General features: G+C 38.5%; 2 protein-coding genes across 3 annotated transcripts in view; one reads left to right on the forward strand and one right to left on the reverse strand.

Moving 5' to 3' along the window:
* The window catches only part of znf277 (zinc finger protein 277), a 70,472-nt gene extending 68,935 nt beyond the window's left edge, over nt 1-1,537 (forward strand). For both annotated transcript variants that reach the window (XM_012959939.3, XM_012959941.3), the window contains exon 12: nt 1,325-1,537. In XM_012959939.3, coding sequence (XP_012815393.1) covers nt 1,325-1,514 — 190 coding nt within the window. In that variant the 3' untranslated portion in view covers nt 1,515-1,537. The remainder of the gene's footprint in view (nt 1-1,324) is intronic.
* The window catches only part of LOC100490298 (kinesin-like protein KIN-14R), a 31,348-nt gene continuing 6,286 nt past the window's right edge, over nt 101-25,162 (reverse strand). Inside the window, exons 5-14 of the mRNA XM_012959944.3 lie at nt 24,041-24,163; nt 20,741-20,854; nt 20,469-20,632; nt 17,341-17,983; nt 14,422-14,564; nt 9,467-9,527; nt 9,101-9,309; nt 6,222-6,408; nt 3,811-3,906; nt 101-2,559 (exon numbers count right to left, since the gene is read on the reverse strand). Coding sequence (XP_012815398.1) covers nt 2,419-2,559; nt 3,811-3,906; nt 6,222-6,408; nt 9,101-9,309; nt 9,467-9,527; nt 14,422-14,564; nt 17,341-17,983; nt 20,469-20,632; nt 20,741-20,854; nt 24,041-24,163 — 1,881 coding nt within the window. The 3' untranslated portion in view covers nt 101-2,418. The remainder of the gene's footprint in view (nt 2,560-3,810; nt 3,907-6,221; nt 6,409-9,100; nt 9,310-9,466; nt 9,528-14,421; nt 14,565-17,340; nt 17,984-20,468; nt 20,633-20,740; nt 20,855-24,040; nt 24,164-25,162) is intronic.

Raw genomic sequence — 25,162 nt, forward strand, 5'->3', positions numbered from 1 at the left:
TTGATCTCTGGAAATCCTACCTACATACATATTAACTGCAAATAGAAATAACGTAGTTATAATGTAAGAACAATATTAAGAACATACAGCACAGAGAAAATACATTTTCAAATTTATTTCATGTACAAGTCAGAACAGTGTTTGATTTCAATTTTGGGGCTTTTACATATATTATTCAACTCTGTTTAATGAGACTCTGCAATCTGGCCTACTTAGAACTACATTTTTATACTTTTATTACTGCCTTCTTTACTTTGTTTTTGGCATGTGTCTCCCTCATCAGTCTAAGCAGCATGCACATTTAGATCGATGTACATAGTAAAACAAGAAGCATACATTGAAACAATGTTTTTGGGCTTTCTGTTCTGTATCCTGACAAAGAAAGGAGGTGACCCTCTGCCAAGCTGTAATCTTTCACTGAGGTTTTATTATCCATTCTTTTGCCACTTACAGTCTATCATCCTTTTTAACACTGCCTAACAATATTTTATGATGCTTATGAAACCTAGTTCATAGAAAAGACTGACAATGTATAACATGATATTTTACTACTCTGTTGAGGTTTCATTACCAATTCCTATTTGTTTTCCACCTACAGTCTGTCATCCTTGATCTTAATAATGTTTCATGATGCTTATAATCTTCTTATTTCATAGTATTGCTGCCCTTGTATCACAACTCCTTCTGATTTATCTTGGCCGCTATCCACTCTTCCAACACCCGCTGGTTTCCATCTGTTTAATGCCTCTTTTGGTTCTTACATTAATATTTACCAATTCAGTTTCTACTTTTTTAAATCTCTAAACCCAACTGTTCCTAGGGCAGATTTTTCTTCTTTTTGCCTGCAGTACTGGGTATCTTCCAGACACAAGGAGACTACTACACCATTGCGCTGTGTGTTTTTATGGTCACAACTATTAGCAGGGCTTCTTTTATACAAGGTATATCCTTAGGATGGGGAGCCTAGTCTCTGTTTTATATGAGGTCCACAGACAACATGCTGTCCCTAAAAGTTTGCCATCCTACACATGGGAGCCCTGTTTTTACCACCCGTTCAAGGCATGTGTTGAGCCCTGTGCTTTGCACTTTGCAAAAGCAATGTGAATTGCACACATATGGGTGCCATTTATTTCCTATTTGCGTGTGTATTGTTTACCCCCAGCATTTGTTTTATTAATGTGCATTTCATTGAAATATGGAAAATGAATAAATATTTGCATGTATTTTACATGTCAATTGTATCTTGATTGAAAGATTAAAGATATTGTGATTGTTATTTAGTTCCACTGATTGTAACTGTTATATAATTGTCTCTAATTTGCAGGTACTACTTCCCCACATATGAAAATGATTCTCTCCTGTGCACCTTGTCTGACAGTGAAGGAGACATAGCAGAGGAGCAGCAGCAGCATGACAACATTCCTGTTATTGGAGAGGATCTTTCCAGTCTTGAAGCTCTAAAACAGACCAGTGTATTAAATCAGCTATTGTATGCTCAAACCCAAAGACGCTAAATATACTAATATAATTCTCTGAAGTCTTTTTTTTATCTTTGTAATTTTTACTTTGCAGAACAATGGTTTCCCCCCACTATTTGTTCTGGTACAAAGAAATATGCATGTTTCCACGTGCTATATTATTCTATACAGGTTTGGGACCTGTTATCCAGAATGCTCAGGGCCTGGAGTTTTCTGGACATGGGATCTTTCTGTAATTTGGATCTCCATATCTTAAGTCTAAAGAAAATCAGTTAAGCATTAAATAAACCCAATAGGAAAGTTTTGCCTCCAGAAAGGATTAATTCATATCTTAGTTGGGATTAAGTACATTGTTTTATTATTACAGAGAAAAAAGAAATAATTTTTACAAATTTGAATTATTTGATTAAAATGGAGTCTATGCGAGATGGCCTCCCTGTAATTCGAAGCTTTTTTGGATAACAGGTTTCCAGATAATGGATTCTTTCCGTACACCTATTGATAAAACATATAAAAAACAGTAGTTCTCTGTATACTACTCAGGCATTAATACGTGACTGTACTTCTGAAGCAGTAGGCTTTCACCTGGAATTTATGTAAAATTAGCAGTACTGTTTTGTGTATGTTAATATGAGCAAATTAACATCCAACTCTAGGGGCACTGTGATTACGAACACTGTGTAGCAACCATCAATCTGTAATTTCTCTTCAGTTTACTGCATGTACAGTATTGAAATCTTCATTTCTTTGGGTTACTGCACTAGGACAAATTTGTCCTTTGATAGTAAGTGCCCTACCAATGCCAACACTAATATATTATATAAGTTTTACAGCTTGAGTTGCTTAAAGCATAAATATACATACAATAATCTGATATGACTAAAATTAAATAGACAGTATTGTTGCTGATATTTTTACTTTAACTTTTTCCATCTTGCAGTCATGGTCCATGTGTAACATTGGTTGTGTGTTGTGTAGGCTTGCCAAGTGCTATTTGCTGAATGGATGAGCCAAACTGAAGGGTGCTTATTGTTTCTCCAATATCTTTTATGTCGGGACTAATATTCACAAATACACACGCCTAGAATATAAAAATATTAAAATGAATACAGTTTGTTGAATCCAGCAAAAAAGCAACATGTTAAAAGGACAAAAAACAATGTGTCAAGCAGTCAGAACTTTTAGCAAAAACATGGACTACTTTTAATTAAGAAAATCCCCTTTTAGACTTGGCAAAATGGATCTTGGTCTTGTTTTTACCCTTACACCCTTCCTACCCCCATTGTAGAATTTCTTATATATATGATAGTGTCATTAATGTTTGGTCTAATAGTCCAACTATTGCTACCAACATCAATACTAACTGTAGATATTAGTATCACAATAGCCTTGGATATTCTGCTTGTTCAAGAACTCATCCAGGCCCCTCTTAAAGGCATTAACAGAATCCGCCATTACCACATCCCTAGGAAGGGCATTTCCCAACCATGTACCACCAGAGCAGTGAATTGCTTAATGTGCAGTTATAACCCTTATACAAGCCATTTTCATTTCCCTGATTTTGATCTCCAAGATTGCTAGAATCAAAATTGCATGTGTACTGTGGCCCTTAAAGGAAGGATATATCCATTTCATATTCAGGGTCTGCGTTTAGTAAAACATATACATATTCAGGAGCAAACTGTTTGAAGACCGTTCAGGAACACTCAGGATTTTTGTCTATATGATGACCATGTTAGCCAGTGAAGGCTTTGGAGCTCAGCCTTGCAAATTTGCATTTTTTTTCTCTTTTATTTTCAGTCTTGTCCTTCATAATCATTAAGGCCAGCTGCCTGTAAAGTTGTTATCAAGGACCCATATAATCCTGCCACTAGTTGCCACTGGTGCTTGGCCATTAGCTCACTAGCTGATATCTAGTATGTAGCCTTTGTTTCATAGCTCCTGTGTTCCTGATCCAATGCCTGGTTCCTCATCACAGCAAGGCTTTTAATGAGTCCTTGTATGGTTCCTGTGCTCCTGATTTGTTGCATTCTTCTGTGGATTTCTAGTTCTGATCTCTGGCCCATTTCTGCTTGTTTGCCCTGATCTTGGCCTGTTTATTGGACTATGCTTTGCCTGCACTTGTCCTAACCCATTAATGGACTTGCACCTTTTTCTGTTCAATTTAAGGGGTTACTACATCTTGCTGCTTAAGCAAACTGTTTATGGAACCATTTACAGGCATTTACAGTATATGGACTCCAGCCCATCTACACTCAGTCAGTCCTAACAATTAGTAAAAAAAAACTTGTATTTCAAGTAAAATAATGCTAGGAAAAAAATAGTACTATACCTTAGCTTGACCACTAAGTGACGGCTGAAGTAGATGTGTAAGTTTAGAGTTTCGGTAGGGTACGTGCAACGAGTTGTTCTTTAGTGCTGTAAAGACCTACCAACACACAGTTAACAGACAATTATAATTGGAAGCAAAATAATAATACAAATGATAACAATGTGCAAAAAATTTGTCAAGAATTATCAAAACTAATGGACAGTGGATGTATTTTGCCCATTTTTGTCAACAATAGTAGAATATGTACATGCAAATCATCATGTTTTTACCCACATACAGAAGATATTTTATTTTAACAGCATTTGTATGGAGATGTGCCAAATCGGCAACTTGTGGTTTAGGTAAATACTGAATCGTTCACAAAAATTTAGGCTAAATACTGAACTGAATTTGAGAAAAATGCACATTGCATCAGATGTGAACAAAAACTGCAATATTCAGTGTTCACCAAAACACTTTTGATTGAGCCAAATTTAAATCCTGTAAAAAGTGCTAGGATTGGTCTAAATCCTGGAGTTGCTTGGATTTTAATTTTGGCAAGGATTGTTTTATGAATTATGGTTGGGGCTTGTCTGAAGACGTAGGTCAATTTGGGAAGTATCTCAAATAAGTTTATACATCCTATAAGTGATAAGGAAAGGTTTGCCCATATTTCGGTTTTATCTTCCACCAATTTAAGAATTGGGTATATGTTCAGTTCCCCAAATTTATTCACATTAGCATGTATCCAGATTCCCAAGTATTTATAGGACTCCGCCCACTGGTGGTAGAGGGTCAGTTGGAAAGAGCACTGACTTTTAATAAATTTTTAGGCCAGAGTAATTGGTATGGGTGTTAATTACCTGTAATACCAGAGCCAGTGCCTGATCTGGGTTGGGTAAATAAATGAGGGTGTCATCCACATACATTGAAATAATTTCTTTGTTGGGACCCAATTTTAGTCCCTCTATGCCAGAGGTCCTTAAACTTTTTAAACAGGGCCAGTTCATGGTCCCTCAGACTGTTGGGGGGGCTGGACTATAGTCTTCAAACCCCCCCCCCCCGCTGCAGGGTCAAACTAACAGGTCGCTCCTGCGTCCTCACTCCCCAGCTGTGTCCTCCTGCTACATCCTTTCTCTCCCAGCTCCCCCACCCCCCACTGCGTCCTCTCTTCTTTTTCCATCCTCTCTGTCCCAGCTCCCCCACTCCTCGCTCCGTCCTCCCTCTCCCTGCTTTGCCCCTTCTGCTCCTCGCTGCCAGGGATGAAGCGGCAGTGGGGGCTGGGTAAATTACCTGCGGGGGCGTAGTTTGAGGATCCCTGCTCTATGCCATTTTGGGATTTTATGTGGTAGGCCATGGGTTCCATGGCAAGTGCAAACAATAGTGGGGAGAGGGGGCACCCCTGTCTAGTGCCTCTGCTTATAGTGAGGGGTTTTGACAACTTGTTGTTAGTCCTTACTACTGGGAGTGATATAATGCTTTAACCCAATTAATATAAGTGGGGTGTATTCCCACCAGTTTCATAGTAGCCCACAAATATTCCCACTCAACTGAATCAAACGCCTTCTAATTATCTAGTGAGCTACTACCCTGATTATCGTGCCTTATCAATATGTTCGTAAAAAGCCTCCTAATATTAATGAAGCCTGTTTAGTCAGGGGAGATTATCCTGGGGAGATTTTGTGCAAGTCTAGTAGCTAATATCTTTGCTGGAATTTTAGCGTCTGCATTGATAAGTGAGATTGGCCTGTATGATGAGCATTCAAGGGGGTTCTTGCCTGGCTTAAGAATCAAAACTATAAGGGTCTCCTTCATTGAGTAGGTAGGGGTTTCCCCTCTTTTACTCCATTGTATAACCTCACCAACAGCAGTGCAGTTAGTTAGGTGTGCTGTTCCACTGGTATGTACCGGAGTTTTCCTGCTCAGAAAAGGTCCAATGGCCACTTCTACTTCAGCTAGTGTGGTTAGAGGTAAATATGCCTAACTTTTTAGCATGCCTAGGAGCACAGTTCAATCCATTATACAAAGAATATGTCATAACTGTGACACTACCTATACAAAGCCATCCACCAAAACTCAGTGCCCAGGTGAGGGTGGCATTAGTTGAAGGAACTGGAGAAGTCTACAGTTGGGGTAAATGCGGTTTGCCTATATTCACTACAAAGCTTGCCAAGAAGAATAGGCAAAAATTGCAATATTCAGATGAACAATGCTAGTAGAGAGCTAGCCCAAAACATCTGCAGCAGTAATTGTACATTTATATTTATGTACCTTATAATGTGCTGGGCATTTTGTGTTATTCAGATAATAAAAATTCCCAATTAAATGCATTTTATACCAGGTGTCAGACAACAAAATGTGGAAGTGTTCAAATATGGCATACACTGCAAGGCAGTGTAACTTTGCATGTGAAAAAAGGGCACTGATCATACCTGTCCCAGTGCAGTCAAAGATTTATTGATTGCTGCTGCCTCCATCAACCTCTGTCCTGTAGCTTCAGTTTTAGATATGCGTTCTGATCCAGCTAGGTCACAAAGTGTCAGTGTTGCAGTAGACACAACCCCAGAGATGCTGTCCACACCATTTATGTGCAAGATAACCATCAGATGGGAGCGGGAGCTGGAGTAGCATGAAAATATTAAAGTAAATACTAGCAAATCATTAAATGCAATGCAGAGGCATCAGCCTGAGTAGTGGGCTCCACAAACTCTAGTCCAACTCCCAACAACCCCCTCCTTTAACCATTTTATCTCATCAAGTTGGAACGGTAATAGCGGATGTTACAATGTGGTGGGCTAATAGGAGACAGAATGCCCTCCATTTTACGTTAAATTTATTAGACACCTTTTTAAAGTATATCTACCTGGTATATATATATATATATATATAATATATAAAAGTGTCCACACGATAACAACCACATTGTACATGCAATTATAATACACTAAAATTTGTTTGAACCACAAGACCCTTGGTGCTGGTTGTGCTTGATTTGGTATGTAGGTGTGTGTGTCATTGGAAATCATGTTTTTTTTTTCAAAACAAATCCATTAATAGAGCTTTTTCGACAGAATCCTGCTTTGAAATCATACGTTTTTCAAAAACACAAACAGATTTTATTATATTTAGTTTTAAATTTCACATGGGGCTAGCCATATTCTTCATTCCCCAGGTGCCACAGCCATGTGACTTGTGCTATAACTCAATTGATAACTCAATAGTATGAAATCCAAGTTTGGCTTGGGACTCCTTCAGTTACATGGGTGTAGGAGAAACAATAGGTCACCTGAAAGCATTTCTAATGTGTAGTGCTGGCTCCTTCTGAAAGGCACAATGCACCGAGATGGCACCTACATACCAATATTACAGCTAAAATATATTTGTTGGTTCAACAATAACATTTTAAATGGTAGAGTGAATTATTTGCTATGTAAACAGTGTAATTTAGAAATTAAAAGTACACCATTAAATCATGATAGAATGCCAGACAGACATCTCTCCCTAATTTAAGTCATTTTACTTGTTTCTTCCTGCATAAGGAATTAAAAAAAAAGGCCATTATTGCTCTGACAAAACAGAATTACATTATATTTGCAGTCTAAAAGTGTTGCTTTTCAATAGCATAGTAGCATCAAACCTGCTATTTTCATATGATCAGGAGCAAGGATAATGTTATGAATTCACTTATGGCAATAAGATTCATAGATTGTATGAAACAATTTTCCTAGCCACTTCTATGTAATCCAACAGAAATGTGGAGTATCAAGCTTATACTTTAAAAATGGAACAGAAAATAATACCCATCATTAACAAAAAACACTAGAAGTGAGGTACCTGAATTCCTGCTAGGGCTAATAAGGATTATCACATAATATTGGCAACACTACGATTTGGGAAGGGAGAGACAGTAGAGGTCAGTACAAAGTAGACAGCGTGCAGAAAAATGGGTACAATCTGCCATTCTTTTGCCCTTTTCACCCTGCCTTGAATTACCTTAGAACAATGCACTTGTCTCAGAGCACAGAAATGTGTGGATTTTCCATCCGACAAGGCGCAAAAAGGCAAACCCAGGGCATAAGTGATCTGTGCTTTACCACTAAGGGGCGCATTTATCAAAGTCCGAATTTCGGACATTAAAGTGCAAGATGGGAAAAATTCGGATTAAATCTGATAATTTCAGATGTGCGCTAATAGTCCAAAGATTTCGGATCATGGTCGTATGAAAACATCATGGTACGATCTGAAATTTTCTTATCCAAATGATCGTAAACGGTGCAATAAATACTTTCTGACTTTGGACCTTTAGTGCATGTTTTTGGAAGACTCCCATAGGACTCAATGGCAGCTCCAACCTGGCCCAAGGAAAATCACGATACTGAGGCTTGAATGAATAACGAAACTTTTTTTTACACGTTGCGATAAATACGATTTTGTCACACAAATTGTCGCAAAGTACGCGGAAATTAACGAAAATATTGTAGAAAAGACGCATCAAAAATCCACTCCTGGTAACTTTCAGTTATTATAAACCATAAATTCTGCTTCTCTAGTACAGGAAGCATAATTGTGCTCTCTGTGCAAGTGATATGCCACCCCCTAGACCCCTTCCGAAACTGTAAATGTAAGTTTGGGGGGTCAAGTGGGAGTGGCATCGTGACAGCTGCAGTATTTAGGCTAGAAACTTCCCTGGGAAGGAGGACCCAGCCCTGTAGAGCTTACAGTCTAAGTGGGTGGATAATATACAGACACATCAAGGAGGGGCAAAAAGTGGTGGACTGGATAATGCTAACTGTAAAGTTTAGTGGAAAAAGAATAATGGTCTGGGCCCTTTTCTTTTCCAAAAGGATAAAGCTTCATACAGAAAGAGAGGGTTAGTTCAGTATTAATTTGCTGAGATGAAAGTGGAAGAACCTGACTGGTCTACAAAAAACCCTGACCAATTAGACTTGTGGGGGATAAGTTGGAATGCCAACCTATAGCCAGGCCTCATCTCCCATTTTTTCTAAAATAATAAATCCTCTTCTGTGTGAAAGCAAATGCCAATGATCTAGCCTCTAGTGTAAAGCACTCCCAGAAGAGCAGGGGCTGTTAAAGCAGTAGTAGTATTGGAGTACCAATGTCCTATAAATACCCTTAAAATTAAATTGTGAACAGACAGGTGTCCAGATACTTTGGGCAATGTGGTGTCCAACCTTAAAGAGTATAGATGAAGCTGCTATCTTGCCGCTGTTCCTCAGCAGAAATAAAATGCTTGGAATATACTGTAGACTTTCATTTAAACTATTTAAGATTTTTAAAGCATTTTATGTACCTTTCTGTGTTCATTTTAGTTGATGCCACTGTTCTATTTTTCTCACCAAGAGATATGGTTTTTCTGATGTCTTCTTCTGTTTGGACCTCAATTTCTTTCAAGCCCGGAACTGTTACCATTTTTCCTTGCGATCTAATCTCCAGTTGAGTGTTGCCATTTTGTACAAGAAGATCCCGAAGAGTTTCATTGTAAATCTCCAGCATTGAAATCTAAATAAGTAAATAAAGACATCAGTCCAAAGCTGTACTAAAATCTATGATAAAGAAATGTGCTTCATTTTGACAGTACAAATGTGTATTGTTCCCAAATTTCTAGAAAATAAATGCCTACAAATTGTGCTTTTCATTAGACATTTAAATTACTAACCTTAGTGGTATAGCGAATATTCTCCCGTTCCTGACAAATTCGTATCAGTTCTTTGACAGATCTAATTAAAAGCAAAAAAGGAATCATTTCTATTTGTGCTTATAACTGAGATTCCAAAGGTTTATAATTTTGGCAGCACTGTGTATGTCTCATAAACCTTTGTACCATAGAGGAAGCAGACCCTGCAGCTGCTAGGGGCCCTGAGGGTAATTGGGCCTCTGGGAGACAGACTGGTAAGCAGTTTCTATTTATTTTTTTTATAAAAGATGTCATATAGCCAAAGTTTATGGTGGGGCTAAATGATTTTTAGGGCCCTGTAACTAGTTAAACCTCTGCTTGTAGTTTCTTTAGGATCCTTCTGTAAGAGAAAGTTTCAGACTCAATTATCTCAAACACATCCAAACTGCTTTCAGATTAAACTCTAATGTAATATAATTAATTAACAAACTCTAAAGCTGGCCATACACGCACCGATATCGTACGAAACCTCGTTTCGTACGATATTCGGTGCGTGTATGGCAAGTCGGCGAGTCAAACGATATCGCAGGAAGCTGCTGATATCAGTCGACTCGCCGATCGGGCCAGTTAAAAGATTTTGATCGGGGCGCCATAGAAGACGCCTGAGCAAAATCTGCCTTCAGCGCTGAATCGGCAGAAGGAGGTAGAAATCCTATTGTTTCTACCTCCTTATCTGCCTGTTTCAGCCCAGAAGGTTAGTGGCGGATCTGACGATCGCAGATCGCCACGTGTGTGGCCACCTTAAGACTATAGGAACCTAGTCTGGGGCCCGACTCATCGAATGAACACTGCAAGTATTGTGATGTTTACCAAAATCCAAACCAAAAGTCAGCACCAATCAGCTCCAGGGAAGAGAAAAAAAAGTAATAAAGAATATATAGAGGAAGGTTTGTCAAAATTCAAGTTTGTGAAGAAAACAAAGGCAGATGTAAAAATAAATAACTGCGACAAAATTTGTGTGACTTTTCTTCTCAAATTCCCACACATGTGGGATTAGAAGAGCTGAAATTCTGACTTAAAATTGGAATTCTGTCTCCTTAAGTTAGCAGGAGAATCTTTTTGCAGCCCCTGGTGACTTGCGAGCTGTTGCCGCATAAGAAGAGTTTCTCAACCGCCTCATTGTAGCAGCGCCCCCAGGGGTGGTTTTGGCCGTCTAAATGCCGCCCCTCCCCCCCTTCCTTTGGTATCTGCACTAGCAGAGCCGAATTTCCGTTTTTGACACCACTAGTAACTTCGGGGGCTGTGTCGCCTGTGTCGAGGTACCTCAACTTGCCTCATGGTAGCAGCGCCCCTGAGCATCCCTGTGTACAGTATGTTCTCAAGTAAAAGTCTATAAAAAGCCTGTGAATCCTTTGTTTTGAGTTATGCAGCAAATAAGGGGGGGAACGTTATTGCAAGTTGCTCATGACATGTCACAAAAACACCTTGCAATACAGTTCGAACTATCCTGTTTCCTGCATAACAGGTACTGGCCTTCAAATTGTTTATAAATAGTGTGTGGCTAGGCCAGGATTGATACCTGTACCCCTTTTATCAATTAAGTGGCGTAACTATAGAGGAAGCAGACCCCACCGTCATGGTGGGGGCCCAGACCAGAGATCAGCTTCCTTTAAAGCCACTGCCTGGCATGGGGGCAGGCAGCGAGGCATGGGGCTGGGTTAGCTGCTGAGCGTGACCCCTCCGAAGAGTAGGCCCAGTACCAAGTTGTTACGCTGCTGTACCAATTATCGGAATTGAGCTTGGATGATATGGACTACAAGAACTGGGGAAACCTATGCATCTGTAATATTACCTGAATGATGGGATAATTCCAGACGTATATGGAAGTGGATGAATGAGTAATTATAGTATCTTCTTGCTCTTTCTCTGGGGCTTGTGTTAGGTTTATATATCTGTTTATATATTTGTTTCTAATTTAAAACAAAAAGTTTTCCTTGGAATTTAATATATTTGTGTTGCTGATATAACTAATGGAGATGGTTATACAAAAGCTACATTTACCAGTTGTGTGCCAAAGCAGCTACTAAAGTGCTGATTTACAGCAGTCAGATCCAGGAAGGGATTACCAGTACTGGTGTTGGTTCAGAATACACTTTATATGTTTGTGCAGGCAACAATCATCACTAAATTAGCATCTAGTCTACTGAATGGCTGCATAGGTACGAGTTAAATATATGTGTCTGTTATGTCTGTAGTCAAATGATGGTGTTGCAGAAAACAGACCAACCTAAAAATGCCTTTATATTTTGTTTTTAAAGGTAGCTTATTAAAAGAGCTTAATTAACAGTAATCTGTAACCCTCATTATTTTTCATTAGTAAAGTAAAAGAAAAGCTTTTGTCTAAATTCTGTTCTGTTAACATTCTTTTCCCCTGAATAACAATTGCAGCATCACAGGGCCTGTTATACCTTACTGAAGCACACTGGTGGGAATACATTAACAGATGGTGCTCCTGGCAACAGCAAAGCTAATGAGTCCTATGGCACTTACTGCCTTACTCTGATGAGCTGCGATTGTTATTGACTGCCTTGAGTTATGTATTTAACCTCTAGTGAGCTGTTTTTCCTTTGTTTCAGTATTTTAGTAGTTAGGAGGTGGGATATCTTTCTTTTAGTGGAATGTGCAACCTGCTGCTCACCATCAGTGGGAGCTCAGACATAGCTGTGGGTGCCAATAAAATGTAATGCAACGCTGTCATGTTTCTTACCTTTCCTTGTCCTATAAGTTTAAGTCTGCACTTGGAAAGTTAAATATGATGGCGACATGGCACTGCAATTCTTTTTGGTCAGAGCCAGTGCATTTTTTCCCTACAGAAGCCCTTACATAGGGGTAAAAATTAAGATATAGAATTCTCTGGTGGGTGCAGACAGGGTTGGACTGGAGGTGCAGGGCCCACCAGGGCTTCTACACCCCCCAATGGCCCGTGCCACCTTCACCCCCCCCTGCAAAGGCCCCCAACACCCTCTGACCCCCCACCGCCGAGCGATCCTAAAAGAAACTTACCTGCGGCACAGGAGGGAGATGGCGGATTGCGGGAGTGCCCTGGGGGGGGGCACAGATTTTTTTTCATAGGTTTTGCAATTTTTTTATTCATGGCAATTATTTCACCTTTGATAAATGTACTCCTAAAAACACTAAAACTAATAAGTGAAGAGAGCTCCTTCAGTTGAACTATGGTGTGTAAGCAGCCATCCAGCTGCAGTTCCAAATATATCATAGTGGCAAAGAAGAGTCTTACTAACATTTGAATTTTTTTTCATGAATTGTATTTTTCTGTGCAAAAATGCGATTCTGTAGCGAAAGAAATGAAATTTTTTCACCAATACTTATGCAATAAAATTGCTACAAATCTCGAAAGAAAAAATACGCCATCTAAAGCTGTTGAGATCATTTAGAAGTCATTGGCAGATTTCCTTATTACAACTGAAAGTTCTTTCTTTGCTTTGTGGTTTTAGAGGTTTTATGTCTTTTTGTGCTTTCATTTGTGCAGCAATATGAAAAAATTGTGTTTTTCAACTTTCTTCAGTGTCTTTCTTTGTTCATTATTTTTCAATATGAATCTTTTTTTTAGGGATGCACTGAATCCACTATTTTGGGATTCGCCTGAACCTGAATACAGCATAAAAGATTTGGCTGAATCCTAAACCAAATCCTAATATGCATATGCAATTTAGGTTATGAATGAGCTAAAGTGTGGTAAAAATGTTCAACTTCTGTGTTCACATGACAAAAAAATCACGTGCTTGTAAGGATTCGGATTCGGTTTTGACAGGCACTTGGATTCACCCGAATCCTACTGAAAAAGGCCAGATCCTAGACATTCGTGGACTTCATGGAAATGAGTTTAGTCGTGGTTTCAAGAAACTAGAAAACCACAAAAATCCGAATGTTGATAAATGTCACCCATAATGACATAACGTCAGGCAAGATTTCCTGAGTATCTATGAAACAAATACCCTGTATATACGTAAAGTGATACTGACACAAAAAACTACTTTTTAAATTATGAATCTGCATAAAAAGTTACCTATAGGTCATGCTGATCATTTTTTGCTGATAGGGCTGCTTTTAAAAGCAATTGCTACTTGAAGTTCCTAAACCTGACTGTTTTGCCAACCTGACTGTCCCTTCTCAGCCTGTCAGTTATAGCTTCTAATGCTAACTGGCTCCTGCTGCACAAATATGGCAGCCCCCTCATAGAGGAACATGGAGGATCAGATAGGGAATGTGAAAGCATCAGAAAATACTTTTATGGCAAAATTATAAAGCTCATGCAAAGACAATGTTATGATAGATGCAAAAAAGGTTTCATTTCTGGTGTCAGTTTCTCTTAAAGCTAAATATCACAGCCCTTTTAGCAGGTATAATCTGTGCTCACAAAGATGCCCCAGTAGCCCCCATCTTATGAGCTTGGGAACCGAAACATAATATACTGTATATATGGAATATAAATGTCACAATATAAGGCTGATTAGTAAATAATACAGCTGCCAGCACTAAGCCACCTGTAAAGGAAGGAAATTCCTGGTGTGGGTGGCGATACACGTGCAAAAGTAACACAACTTGCATTATATGCATACATGTAATGTAAGCTTGAGAGTCGCATTTACTGCTCCTACGTCAGGCGCATGCACATAATGAGCAAGTTGGGAGAGTAGTTCATTATGTGTATACACACCATACCACATGGCCACCCTCACCAGGAGAACCCTTCTGGAAAGGGGGGCCCTGATAATTATGTTGTACTGGGCCCTGTGATTTCTGGTGGCAGTCCTGGCTGTACTATAGAAATGTAATTAACCACATGAACCATTGAAAGACATATGATTTCCTAAATTTTAGGTTAGCAACAAAAAGACACAAACCATTGTTCTCTAGCATGGCTAGTTGGTGTTGACATAAGTCTAAAAACCACAACATATATAGTTTTACATTACCTGATATTAACTCCAGGTTTCTGCTCTGGACCCATCATGGTGTATGTCTTACCAGAACCTGTCTGCCCATAGGCCAAAATGCAAACATTGTAGCCATCTACACAAGACTTGATAATTGGTAGTGTCCCTTCAAAGACATCTTCCTACCAAACAAAAACATGCTGTCAATTCTTCACGTGGGCACAGAGAACAAACAAATGATGAAGATAAACAATGTATTACTGGTTATCTCTACTAATGCCAACTAAATTATAATCTTTAGTTGTCAAATTAGAATTATTTTTAATTTCTCTGTTTTCTATAGCCTTTTAGTTTATATAGATCATATAGAGCTTATAAACTTAACTGGACTCAAAATATTGTACCAGGGATTATCTCACACAATTATATGTTGGTTCAGATTTCTCACCATACTGTACTATTCATGATAGAGTATACTTTTTGTAACACAAGGCTATACTTTGCTTTATAATAACGTATGTTATATTTACTGTCATTTAATTTATTCAATTTTTTCACATATTATATTCCTGTGTAGACTGTCTGACATTTCAACTCCTCTGAGAGTCTCTTTCTATATATTTCTTTGTAATGCCCATTTAAAGGGGATGTTCAGTAGAGATGTAGCGAACTGTTCGCCGGCGAACTAATTCGCGCGAACATTGGGTGTTCAGAAGTTCGCAAACTTTTCGCGTATGTTCGCAATTTGGGTTCGCGTGGCGTTTTTCCGCTCCGTTTTTTCTCGGCCTAAAAATGCCGCACAAGCCACACATGGCGTTTTTCAGCAAATCCCGTTTCCATGGTGCTAATAGCGCGAAATAGCAAAAAACACTGCGTATTTCCGCTAGGTCTGCCAGCTGCCTTTGCGGTTTTACACAACGCTGTGTCAACAAAGTATTTTTCAGAGAAATTTTTGCCCTTGATCCCCCTCCTGCATGCCACTGTCCAGGTCGTGGCACCCTTTAAACAACTTTAAAATCAGTTTTCTGGCCAGAAATGGCTTTTCTAGGTTTTAAAGTTCGCCTTCCCATTGAAGTCTATGGGGTTCGCAAAGTTTGCGAATATTTGCGCTTTTTGAGGTTCACTACATCCCTAATGTTCAGACCAAAGTCTGAATGTGAACAGCCCATCTCAGAAAAAACATTTTTGTAATTCATCTTTATTAATTTAAATGTTTAGTAATGAAGCTACAGACCAGGACCAGTGCTGCTACAATCTGCTCTCTGCTTCCCAAAACAGGCAGACAAATTTTTAAAAAAAATTGACACTGAACTGGTTCTCCTTTATGCCTTCATTTCTTGCTTCATTCGCATATCTGATACGATTGGATGTCAAGATTCAGCCAATCCAATCAAGATGGAGAGGGTGATTATTTCCAAAGTGAGAGGAGAGAATAGAGGAGAACAGCATTGATCCTGGTCTGTAGCTTTAAAACTAAACATTTTAAATAATAAAGATGAATAACAAAAATATTTTTCTGAAATGGTCTGTTCTAAATCAGACTATTGTCTGAAGGTGAACATTGCAGAATCATTTATTGTCACCATCTTTCCTGTGCTCTTTCTAGCATTTTATGCCTCCTGACAAAACTCCCCCATAAACAAATGATAATCTTCTGTATAAGTGACCCCCCCCCCCCTTGCACTTCTCTCATCCTGCAGCACAGTTGGGTGATCACTTTGTTGGTTAATAACCTACAGTCACTTCTAACCTGCTAGTCCTCTGTCCAGGAGTGGCCCATTTCTACAGACTGCCAGTCTACTTCTTAGTTAAAGGAATAGTTACTGCAATTGTATCTGCCTACTGCAATACTCTACTAACAATAAAAATAAAAATAGTCAGTGAACTTTGTATAAAATACTTGTGGAAAAAAAGTTTTAGCTCCTAGTTTTTGCTCTGTGCTGCAACCAAATACAATTGTAGAAATCCAAAAAATAGGAAAAATAGGAAACCTGCTGAAGCTTTTTTCCTATTTTTTGGATTTCTACAACTCTACTAACAATTTTCATATCACTTATTTTTATCATTTTTCTCTGCTCATTGCTTTCAAACAGTAGTATTTTCTGATAACCCTCCCGTTAGTTGTTAAAACAATTCAAATCTTTCATATACACATTCCTGCTACTATACACAAAATAACTTTTTTTTTAATTTTTTCAGTCATTTCAGATCATTTTTTCTATATCTTCTCCCTCTCTCTCCATGGCTTTTACATACTGCTGCTCATTTTTCCCCAAATCCTGGACCCTACATACACTCACTAGCCTTGCACCTTTCAAACCATTTTACACCGCTTCACCATCTAAACTTTGATTAGAATTCAAATTTTTATTCTCGTATGCCATTTCCTTTGCATTTTCCCAATAGTTGCTCTGTAATCAATACATTCATTTTATTGAAGGTTTTTTACTTTTCCACAGTATTCCAAACTAATAGAAAGTGCCAGCTATACTGTGCACACCATGACTTGCATCCCATTTACCAGTGTGGACAAGAATTTGCAACTGGTTTAGTAAACTGTGCCAGTTGCATTTTGCTTACATCAAGGAGGTGAAAATCCCATTATGTGCCAATGTGCACACAAAGAAATGCCAACAAAAGAAGGAATTCACCGAATCTAAGATTCTGTTTAATGTATTGGTGAATTCTAGCACTTTTTTCAGTCTAAATGAATCCAAATGTGACTTTCAAACTTGAAACAACTAAAGCTGACAATTTTTTTTTAGCTTTTTGACTTGCAGCAAATAATGAATCTGGAGAATTGCTGCTGGCTACAAAAAGAAAGCTTCTGCCAATGAAAGCCCACTTTATGTGTTCTAGTATGCCTTTTAGATCATTAGGTTCCTGTCTCAACAGGCATGTAACCTTAGCATGTTTATTGCAGGAGAGTAAAAAATGTACTGTATCTTGAACACTTACTTGAGAGCACTGTGGCAAGAACACCTGGTCAAACCTAAACTTTTTCTTGTTTCCATTATTATTAATTAGAATGTCTTCACCAGAAAGGAATTCTAGATGATCACCCTTATTGTCATCTCTTCTACAACGACAAAAAACACGAATATTTCCTCGAAGTTCTTGAAGTTGGTTATACAGCATCTTTCGCTCTAGACATTCCCGTTGATAGAGAGCACGTATTTCCTCAACTTCTTTGTTTGACCTGTTCATGTTCTCTGTTGTGTTCTGAAGGTGCCTTAGTTGTAGTCCAATCTCAGACAAGGCATTTTTAGTAACAACTCTTAACTGGTTATTACAGACATTAAGTTCACGAGATTCTTGCAAAATGTTTAATAATGCTTCCTTTTTCAAAGGTAAAACTGCCTTTTCCTTGCTCTCAGACTGAGTCTGTGACTTTCCTGCTCGGGCTGCTTCTTGCTGATGTATTTCATGTTCTGCTTGCAGCTCTGCCAGTTTTTTAGACATGTTCTCAGCGCGATCGATTAGCTTACCCTTTTCTTCTTCTAGGTACTGGCATTTTAACTGAAGATTGACCAGTTCTCTGTCCTGACTCTGCAGCTTTTTATTTAAATTTTCAATGATTTTCTTATTTTCTTGTATATCCCTTTAAATAAGAAAACCCTTTATTTCATTATAGAAATGTATTAGTTTGGAATATTGAGCAGAAATAAGAAGTGTAGAATATACAGAATCTTCATTTAAAGAGTTGTAAAATATTAAATTCAAGAATTACATTTAGGATTACAATAATAGCTGATCATGTTTGTACTCTGTCATACTTAGCTATCTAGATTCCCTCTCTCTAGGGGCATATTTATGAAAAACTTAAACCTGAGCTCACCACAGTTCACCAGAGTAAAACTTGGCTACTCAATACATTTTTATGGGATTTTTTAGGAGCATGTGGGTGCACATGGAGCAAATTTTAGGGCAGAAACACGAAAATCCACTCTTTGTCAGCTGACCCCCATCACTGCCAGTGCATTCACAACATGGCGGATGGCAGCAGACACTGCAGGAGTTATGCTCAACAGGGCCAAAAATAAATGTATCAACTATTGTATCCAGGGCCAGAACTAGGGGTAGGCAGAACAGGCACTTGCCTAGGGAGCAACGGTGCAGGTGCGCCAGGTAGGTACCTCTTCTTTTACCTCCTCTAGTTCCGGACCCTTTCCCCCACTGCAGTGGCCCCGGCAACCCCACCGTCTTGTGTGTGTGCACTGTGCGCTTGTTTGCACATGCACACACAAGGGGGGGGGTTGGTTGGGGTGGGCCAAGCTGAGCAGGTTGCCTAGGGCACCCCATCAGCTTGGCATGGAACTGATTGTATTAGAAGTTTTGACAACAACAGTTTTAACAGATTTTATGGTATGGCTCTGTAGCCAGTGAATAATGACATCTGGCTCCAGTTTATATCAGTTTATTGTGAACAGCTTATCTGTTATCTGTAAAGCCAATGTGGTCCCTACAGCCATACTGGGATTCAATGTCAGCTTTATTGTGCTACGGTAGGCTCTTTCATATATGACATGAATTGTCAAGCTTGAAATATAGAATCTACAGCACCAGAGCTATTGCATTTTCATGCAGGTGCAGATTTTACATTTAGACTATTTTTGGACTGAACAAAGGTGAAAAAAAGGTGACAATTTTTCAGATAATGTGTGGTGCCCAGAAACTCTGCCTCAGCATTCCTTGGGGAGTATCTCTGGTGACTTTTATTCATCTGACTGCAGCATATCTACAACCTTAGGGGAACAATGCAGGAACTATGCATTTTGTCTTGACAGTGGCAATTGGTGGTTCACAAACTATGTGGCGGCAAAGATGAGGAAGGTCAAATATTGGACTGCATAGCAAGCCTGAGCCTAAAGACATCTGCTGTAGAACTAGTTTAAGGGGAACATTAGCTGTAAACATTGCAGGTCTTTATAAAACATAAATTGCGTAAACCACTGTATGTAAAACACTGTTTCCTATAAATAAAACCTATTCAAAGTGCCATTGGATAATCCCATATTAAAAAACTGCTATTTTAAATACTAAAGTCTGCCATCTGGCTTATATGAGGAGCTGTGCTCCGACACCAGGTGCAAACATACATGTTAGGTCACTGCAGCCATTAAATGGCAGAGCTGTGCCTATAGCTCCCATACATATTCCTGACACAATTGGAACCTGTACCTTTCTCCTGTCAGGTGTTAAGTGAATGAGATGGCAGTAAATTCAGTAAATGGCATCAAGAAACAAAACATCTGTGTCCATTTTAGAGTGACCAGACATATGGCTTCACTCCCTTATAGCTGGACCATTCAGATAGTGAATTAATAATATTTAAAGGAGAAGGAAAGGCTAAGTCACTGGGGGGTGCCAAAATCTACAGAGGTGCAAGTGTTCCCAGGATGAGCACTAATGGCCACACTCTTGTGCCCCTTAGTACTGTTGCACTTTCATAGATTAGCAAAAAAAAATTATAGGGCATATGCTCAATACAACTAAATTACTGTACCACACCTGGTGCTGCATATGTTTGTGTAATAAAAATTGAGTCTCAATACTTGCACTCCTCTGCTTGGTCACCCAACTTTCACCACTCTTAAAGTCACTGCATGTCATCCCAGCCAACAAACCAATGCCTGTTTTACTAGCAATCCTAATCTGAGGGATGCAGTGCATAGCGTATAACCATGCACTGCATGGTGTGAGGTCCAAAAACAACTTTAGGCAATAATCTGATACAGAGCTGCCAGCGCTTCCATATTTTCCAAGACTCTCTGTGATTTACATACAGGGCTTGTGCAGTGACCTCAGGACCCCAGCAATGCAAGGTAGCAGTGCTACCCATTGAGCCACTATGCTGCCAACATAACAGGCTGTGGTAAATACTGCTGGGTTATTGCATCTTGGAGGTACAAATAAGAAGATTGTTGCCATGCTTTCTTAGTAATTCTGATATATTGCTATAAAGTTTCATAGGAACATATCACATAAAATATACTGTTGTGGCATACTTGGGTTTTTAAAATACATGGGTAGCATTTCTAAGAAGAATTCTCTCATCTACATTTAGTGAAACAGTTGGGGCTTACCGATGCAAAAACATTTGCTCAAAATTTTGATGTTCTGATGTGGAATTCTCAAGGCTATCACCAAATATAGCATAAAATACAGAAATGACTTCATCGGGATCATAATTACAGAGCCGTAGAGCTGCCATAATCTCTCTGTAATCTGTTAGTGCAGGTAAAGCTTCCTGTATAGAAAACAGACAGTAGTGGAATCACCTATGTTACCCATACTTGATACTTCCACCCAAACTTGATACTTCCATCCTTTTTTTATATTCCTTCATTGGCGTTACCTTCACTTGCTGCACGCGACGTGTGGTAAAATCTTGGTTCATCTCCCACAATAATGGCAAAATAAGCCAAGCCCCTGATTCACTGTCAAAATACCTGCAAACATTGGTTCTTTCCTATAAAACAAAAACATTAATTTACCACAGATGGTATTCTGTATGTAGCCTTACAACAGACATTCAAAAGTTTAACACCTATATCTTGAGTTCCAATACTGTACAAATAAATACCATTATGTTTACACAGGGGATGTTTTCTCTAAAACATTTTTGGAGCTAAGAAAGTCTAAAGGCTAAATAGAGGGAAAGGCTATAGCACATAGCCTATGGGGGCAGAACTGACTCAGGGGACACACACAACAGTAGACAATGGAAACCAGCCAAGCACTGCTTCGTAAACACCACATCACTCCCTCATGCCATATTTAGTGACTTAGTAGTCCTCTTTTACCTGCGGCCCTTGACTTCCTACACTCAAGAAGGTTATATACACACAAACAAAAACTTACTGTACTTTCCAAGAAGGTACCCTTTTGGCTTGTTTCTATTGCTATGCTTGGAAATTTCAATATTGTACTGTTTTTAATTATACATGCCAGAAATCTCCATAAAACTATACATATTTGGTATTGGGGAGATATGTGGCTTTATAAATCAGCTTTATTGTAATATGTATACAGCCCACTTTCATAGCTTCAATCTAAGAAGTTAACCTTTATGTATTTCAGAGACCTTATCCTTTGGCAATGAAGATTGTCATTGGTGGGTATCTAATTTCACCTACTTTTAGCACCTTTTAATAGCTCTCATGTTTTTGTGTGGGGAGTTCACCTTTTTTGAAAAAAACATACCTTCCTATATTTTATCTGTCTTCTCTATAAATAACATTGGCATCAAGCACCATTTTTACTATCCAGATGGCAACCCTATGGTATTTGGACATTAGTCAAACATGACATCTTTGTACACAGGCAGTGCTATCAATACTTCTGAATTTATATACCGAGCTGGGGGGCACAGATGGGGCATTAGAGGGCATTGTCAAAACCCTCCCAGGAATAACTTCTGGGAGGTCCACATTGCTGAATGTAGCACAAAATTGTAATAATGGGCTGGCACCTAGCATTAGCATAGTAATAAATAAGTATAAATATACAGACATTACTGTATTTGTCTCCTTTTTGTGTCTCTTTTAGGTTTTTAGATGGAGATCACTGGACCAGCCAGCCAAAAACGATTCCTCTGTGAGGCTACAATCTTATTGTTACTTTTAACATGTTAACATCTCTTTACAGCTAAACAAAATTTATTTTGTGGCTGGTTATGTAGTTATTAAAGAGATACTGACACCAGAAATTAAACATTTTTTTATATCTATCATAACATTGTCTTTGCATGCTATTTATAATTTTGCCTTAAAAGTATTTGCCTGATGCTTTTACATTACCTATCTGATCCCCCATGTTCCTCTATGAGGGGGCAGCCATATTTGTGCAGCAGTAGGCCATTAGCATTAGAAGCTATAACTGACAGGCTGAGAAGGGACAGTCAGCTTGGCAAAACAATCAGGTTTAGAGAATTCAAGTAACAATTAATTATAAAAGCAGCCCTATCAGTGAAAAATTATCAATATGACCTATACGGAACTTTTTATGTACATTAATATTTTGAAGAGTAGGTTTTTGGTGTAAGTATTACTAAGCATTTTGCACTTTATTGATTAAATTTTTTTAGGTGATCAGTTTCGGAATTGGACTGATTCACAGCTGTATTGATGTATTTAAGAAACTGGTAATACATTTGTAATAAAAGTCTAGCATAATATTTGGGACTAATAAACTTATACCTGCTTGATCTGGATGGCTGAATGGATCCCGCTAAACCTGTTTAACTGCAGAAAAGGTTTATATTTTTCTTTGTTGCTCTGCAGTCACAGCTGAAATAATAGTCACAGCGGAAAATAATGTGTTTTTTTTTGTTTTTTTTTTAAAAAGCTGTCAGTTGTGTGTACTTTGTGACTCTGTACATTCTACAAAACATTTTTTGTGCATCTTATAAAGAACTTTTCTAGGCAATGGCAGTGACGATTAGTATCTACTAAAATGAATAAGGGCATTTGCAGGATGCAGTGCCATTTTGGGCCCCAATTCCTAAGATATAAAATGAAAAGAGAGAAAGGAGCAACTTCATTTAAAGGACATGTAAAGTGTATTTCACTGGGCCAAAATATTAGGCACCCCCAGTGAAATAGAATACGGTAAGTTTTTTTCCCCAGGCGGTGCTTCTGTTAGAAAACTGCACCAGACATCACTAAGTGCTGAGCTGGCATTCTACTTACCTTTCTTCCTGTGTCCCAGACATTCTATGCAAAAAAATCCCTGTTTGCACATCTGTAGTAGAGTAAACCCAGCAGATCTACTCTACTGCACATGCACATAACCCCAAGCCCCAAAGAATAGAAGAATGAAGGTACCGAGAAGCTAGTGGACAAAGCAGATAAACAGACTGGGAATAATATTTGTATAAAACACATACAGGTGGTGTTGAAAGCTATATATATATTATGTCAGATAATGAGGCAGTAGCAGCTACTAATCTTCACTTCACTAAAATATTATACATAGCTCTTTAAATCAATTAAGTAGCTAAGGGTGGAACTATACATTGTACGTAATAAGTTGTACATGTAAGACTGTTAATACATATACAGGTATAGGACCCTTTATCCAGAATGCTCGGGGCCAAGGATATTCCGGATAAGGGGTCTTTCCGTAATTTGGATCACCATACCTTAAGTCTACTAAAAAATAAATAAAACATTAATTAAACCCAATAGGGCTGTTTTGCATCCAATAAGGATTATTTATATCTTAGTAGGGATCAATTACAAGGTACTGTTAAATTACTACAGAGACAAAGGCAATCAGTTTTAAAATTCTGTATTATTTGATTAAAATGGAGTCTATGGGAGACGGGCTTTCTGTAATTCGGAGCTTTCTGGATAATGGGTTTCCGGATAAGGGATCCCATACCTGTATATAGAAAACCTTTTCTATATAGAAAAGCAAGATGAAAAGCAGATGAAACTGTAATTACAGTTAACAGAAAGTATTAGTAATGAGAACTGGTTTAAGGATTTCATTGGTGACTTGTATAAAAAAAGCTTGTATGAAATATTCAGCAAATTTTAGGCAACAGAAGACAATATGCAAAATGAACATATTTCTAACAATTATTTACTAAATGCACTGTCTGAGTAGTGTACAGTAGTTTCAACAAAGCCCACCTAATTATGAAATATACCTCAAAAATATATGTCATAACCATTCCCTTTCCAGGTATGTAGAAAGAACTTGTACGCTCATTTTCCAAATAGCTTGGGATGCCATTAATATCTTGCTTGATGCCATCAGATTTTTTAGGTGTCTAATAAAGATGGTATGAAAGAAAAAAATCATATATTTCCAAACAAAATAAAATGTGTATATTTACCCATGCATTTAAGACAGCTATGTATTAGCTAAGAATATTTTTGAAAATATATGCGTAAAGGTGGCCATCTGCTCATTTGGTGAGGTTGCCAAACAAGCGGATCTTTCTCCCAATATGCCCACCTAGGGCCAAACATTCGAATTACAATGTATAAGAGCCATCAGAACAAGTACTGCATCAATAAGTTGATGCGGTCCCAGATCCAACTGGAAAATCAGACCTAACTAATCGACATCTAGCTAATTTTCAGCTAGATATTGCTCAGGAAGGCCCATGGGGGTCCCTGTACTTGGGCAGATAAGCTGCTGAATTGATCTGAAGGGCTTGGATCTGCAGCTTAAATCTGCCCGTGTATGGCCACAGGTTTCAGCAGATCTAACACCCCTCACCCACTCTGCTTACCTAGAATTAAGGAAGGCCACATAGTAAAGAAATTGATTTCTGGTTGAAACATGCAATTCAGCTCTTAAAATTACTATGTAGATTTTTGCCTCAAGATTTTGTCTTACCTCATAAATTATGGGTTGTTATGAGGGTTTATATAGAATTATCAAGCACTAGAACAGAGAGACTGCAGAAATGTATGATGTAGGGGGAAGGGATACCACACTCTTAGGATGATGGCCCATGGAGAAATTAGTTACCTATGGTAGCCAAGATTAACTGCGGGTGATTAATCTTCCAGTGGCCCATCACCCTAAGATTATGATTCTCCTCCCTCTGGTTAAAAGGCATACACATCGCTTTGTTTTCTGAAGTTGTGCAAAATTTCCTGCAGTAGAAAACTTTGAACCACTTTGGAAAACAAAGCAATGTGTATGCCTTCCTACTGCCAGTGGGAAGGTATGTTGGGGGCCCACGGTGGGCCATCACCTTTCGGATGGTCACACACAGTGTAAAAAGGTCAGGGAATTTGGTCAGCCAAACATAAAC

This window comes from Xenopus tropicalis, chromosome 3 (assembly GCF_000004195.4).
Source record: "Xenopus tropicalis strain Nigerian chromosome 3, UCB_Xtro_10.0, whole genome shotgun sequence".
Classification (NCBI taxonomy): Eukaryota; Metazoa; Chordata; class Amphibia; order Anura; family Pipidae; genus Xenopus; species Xenopus tropicalis.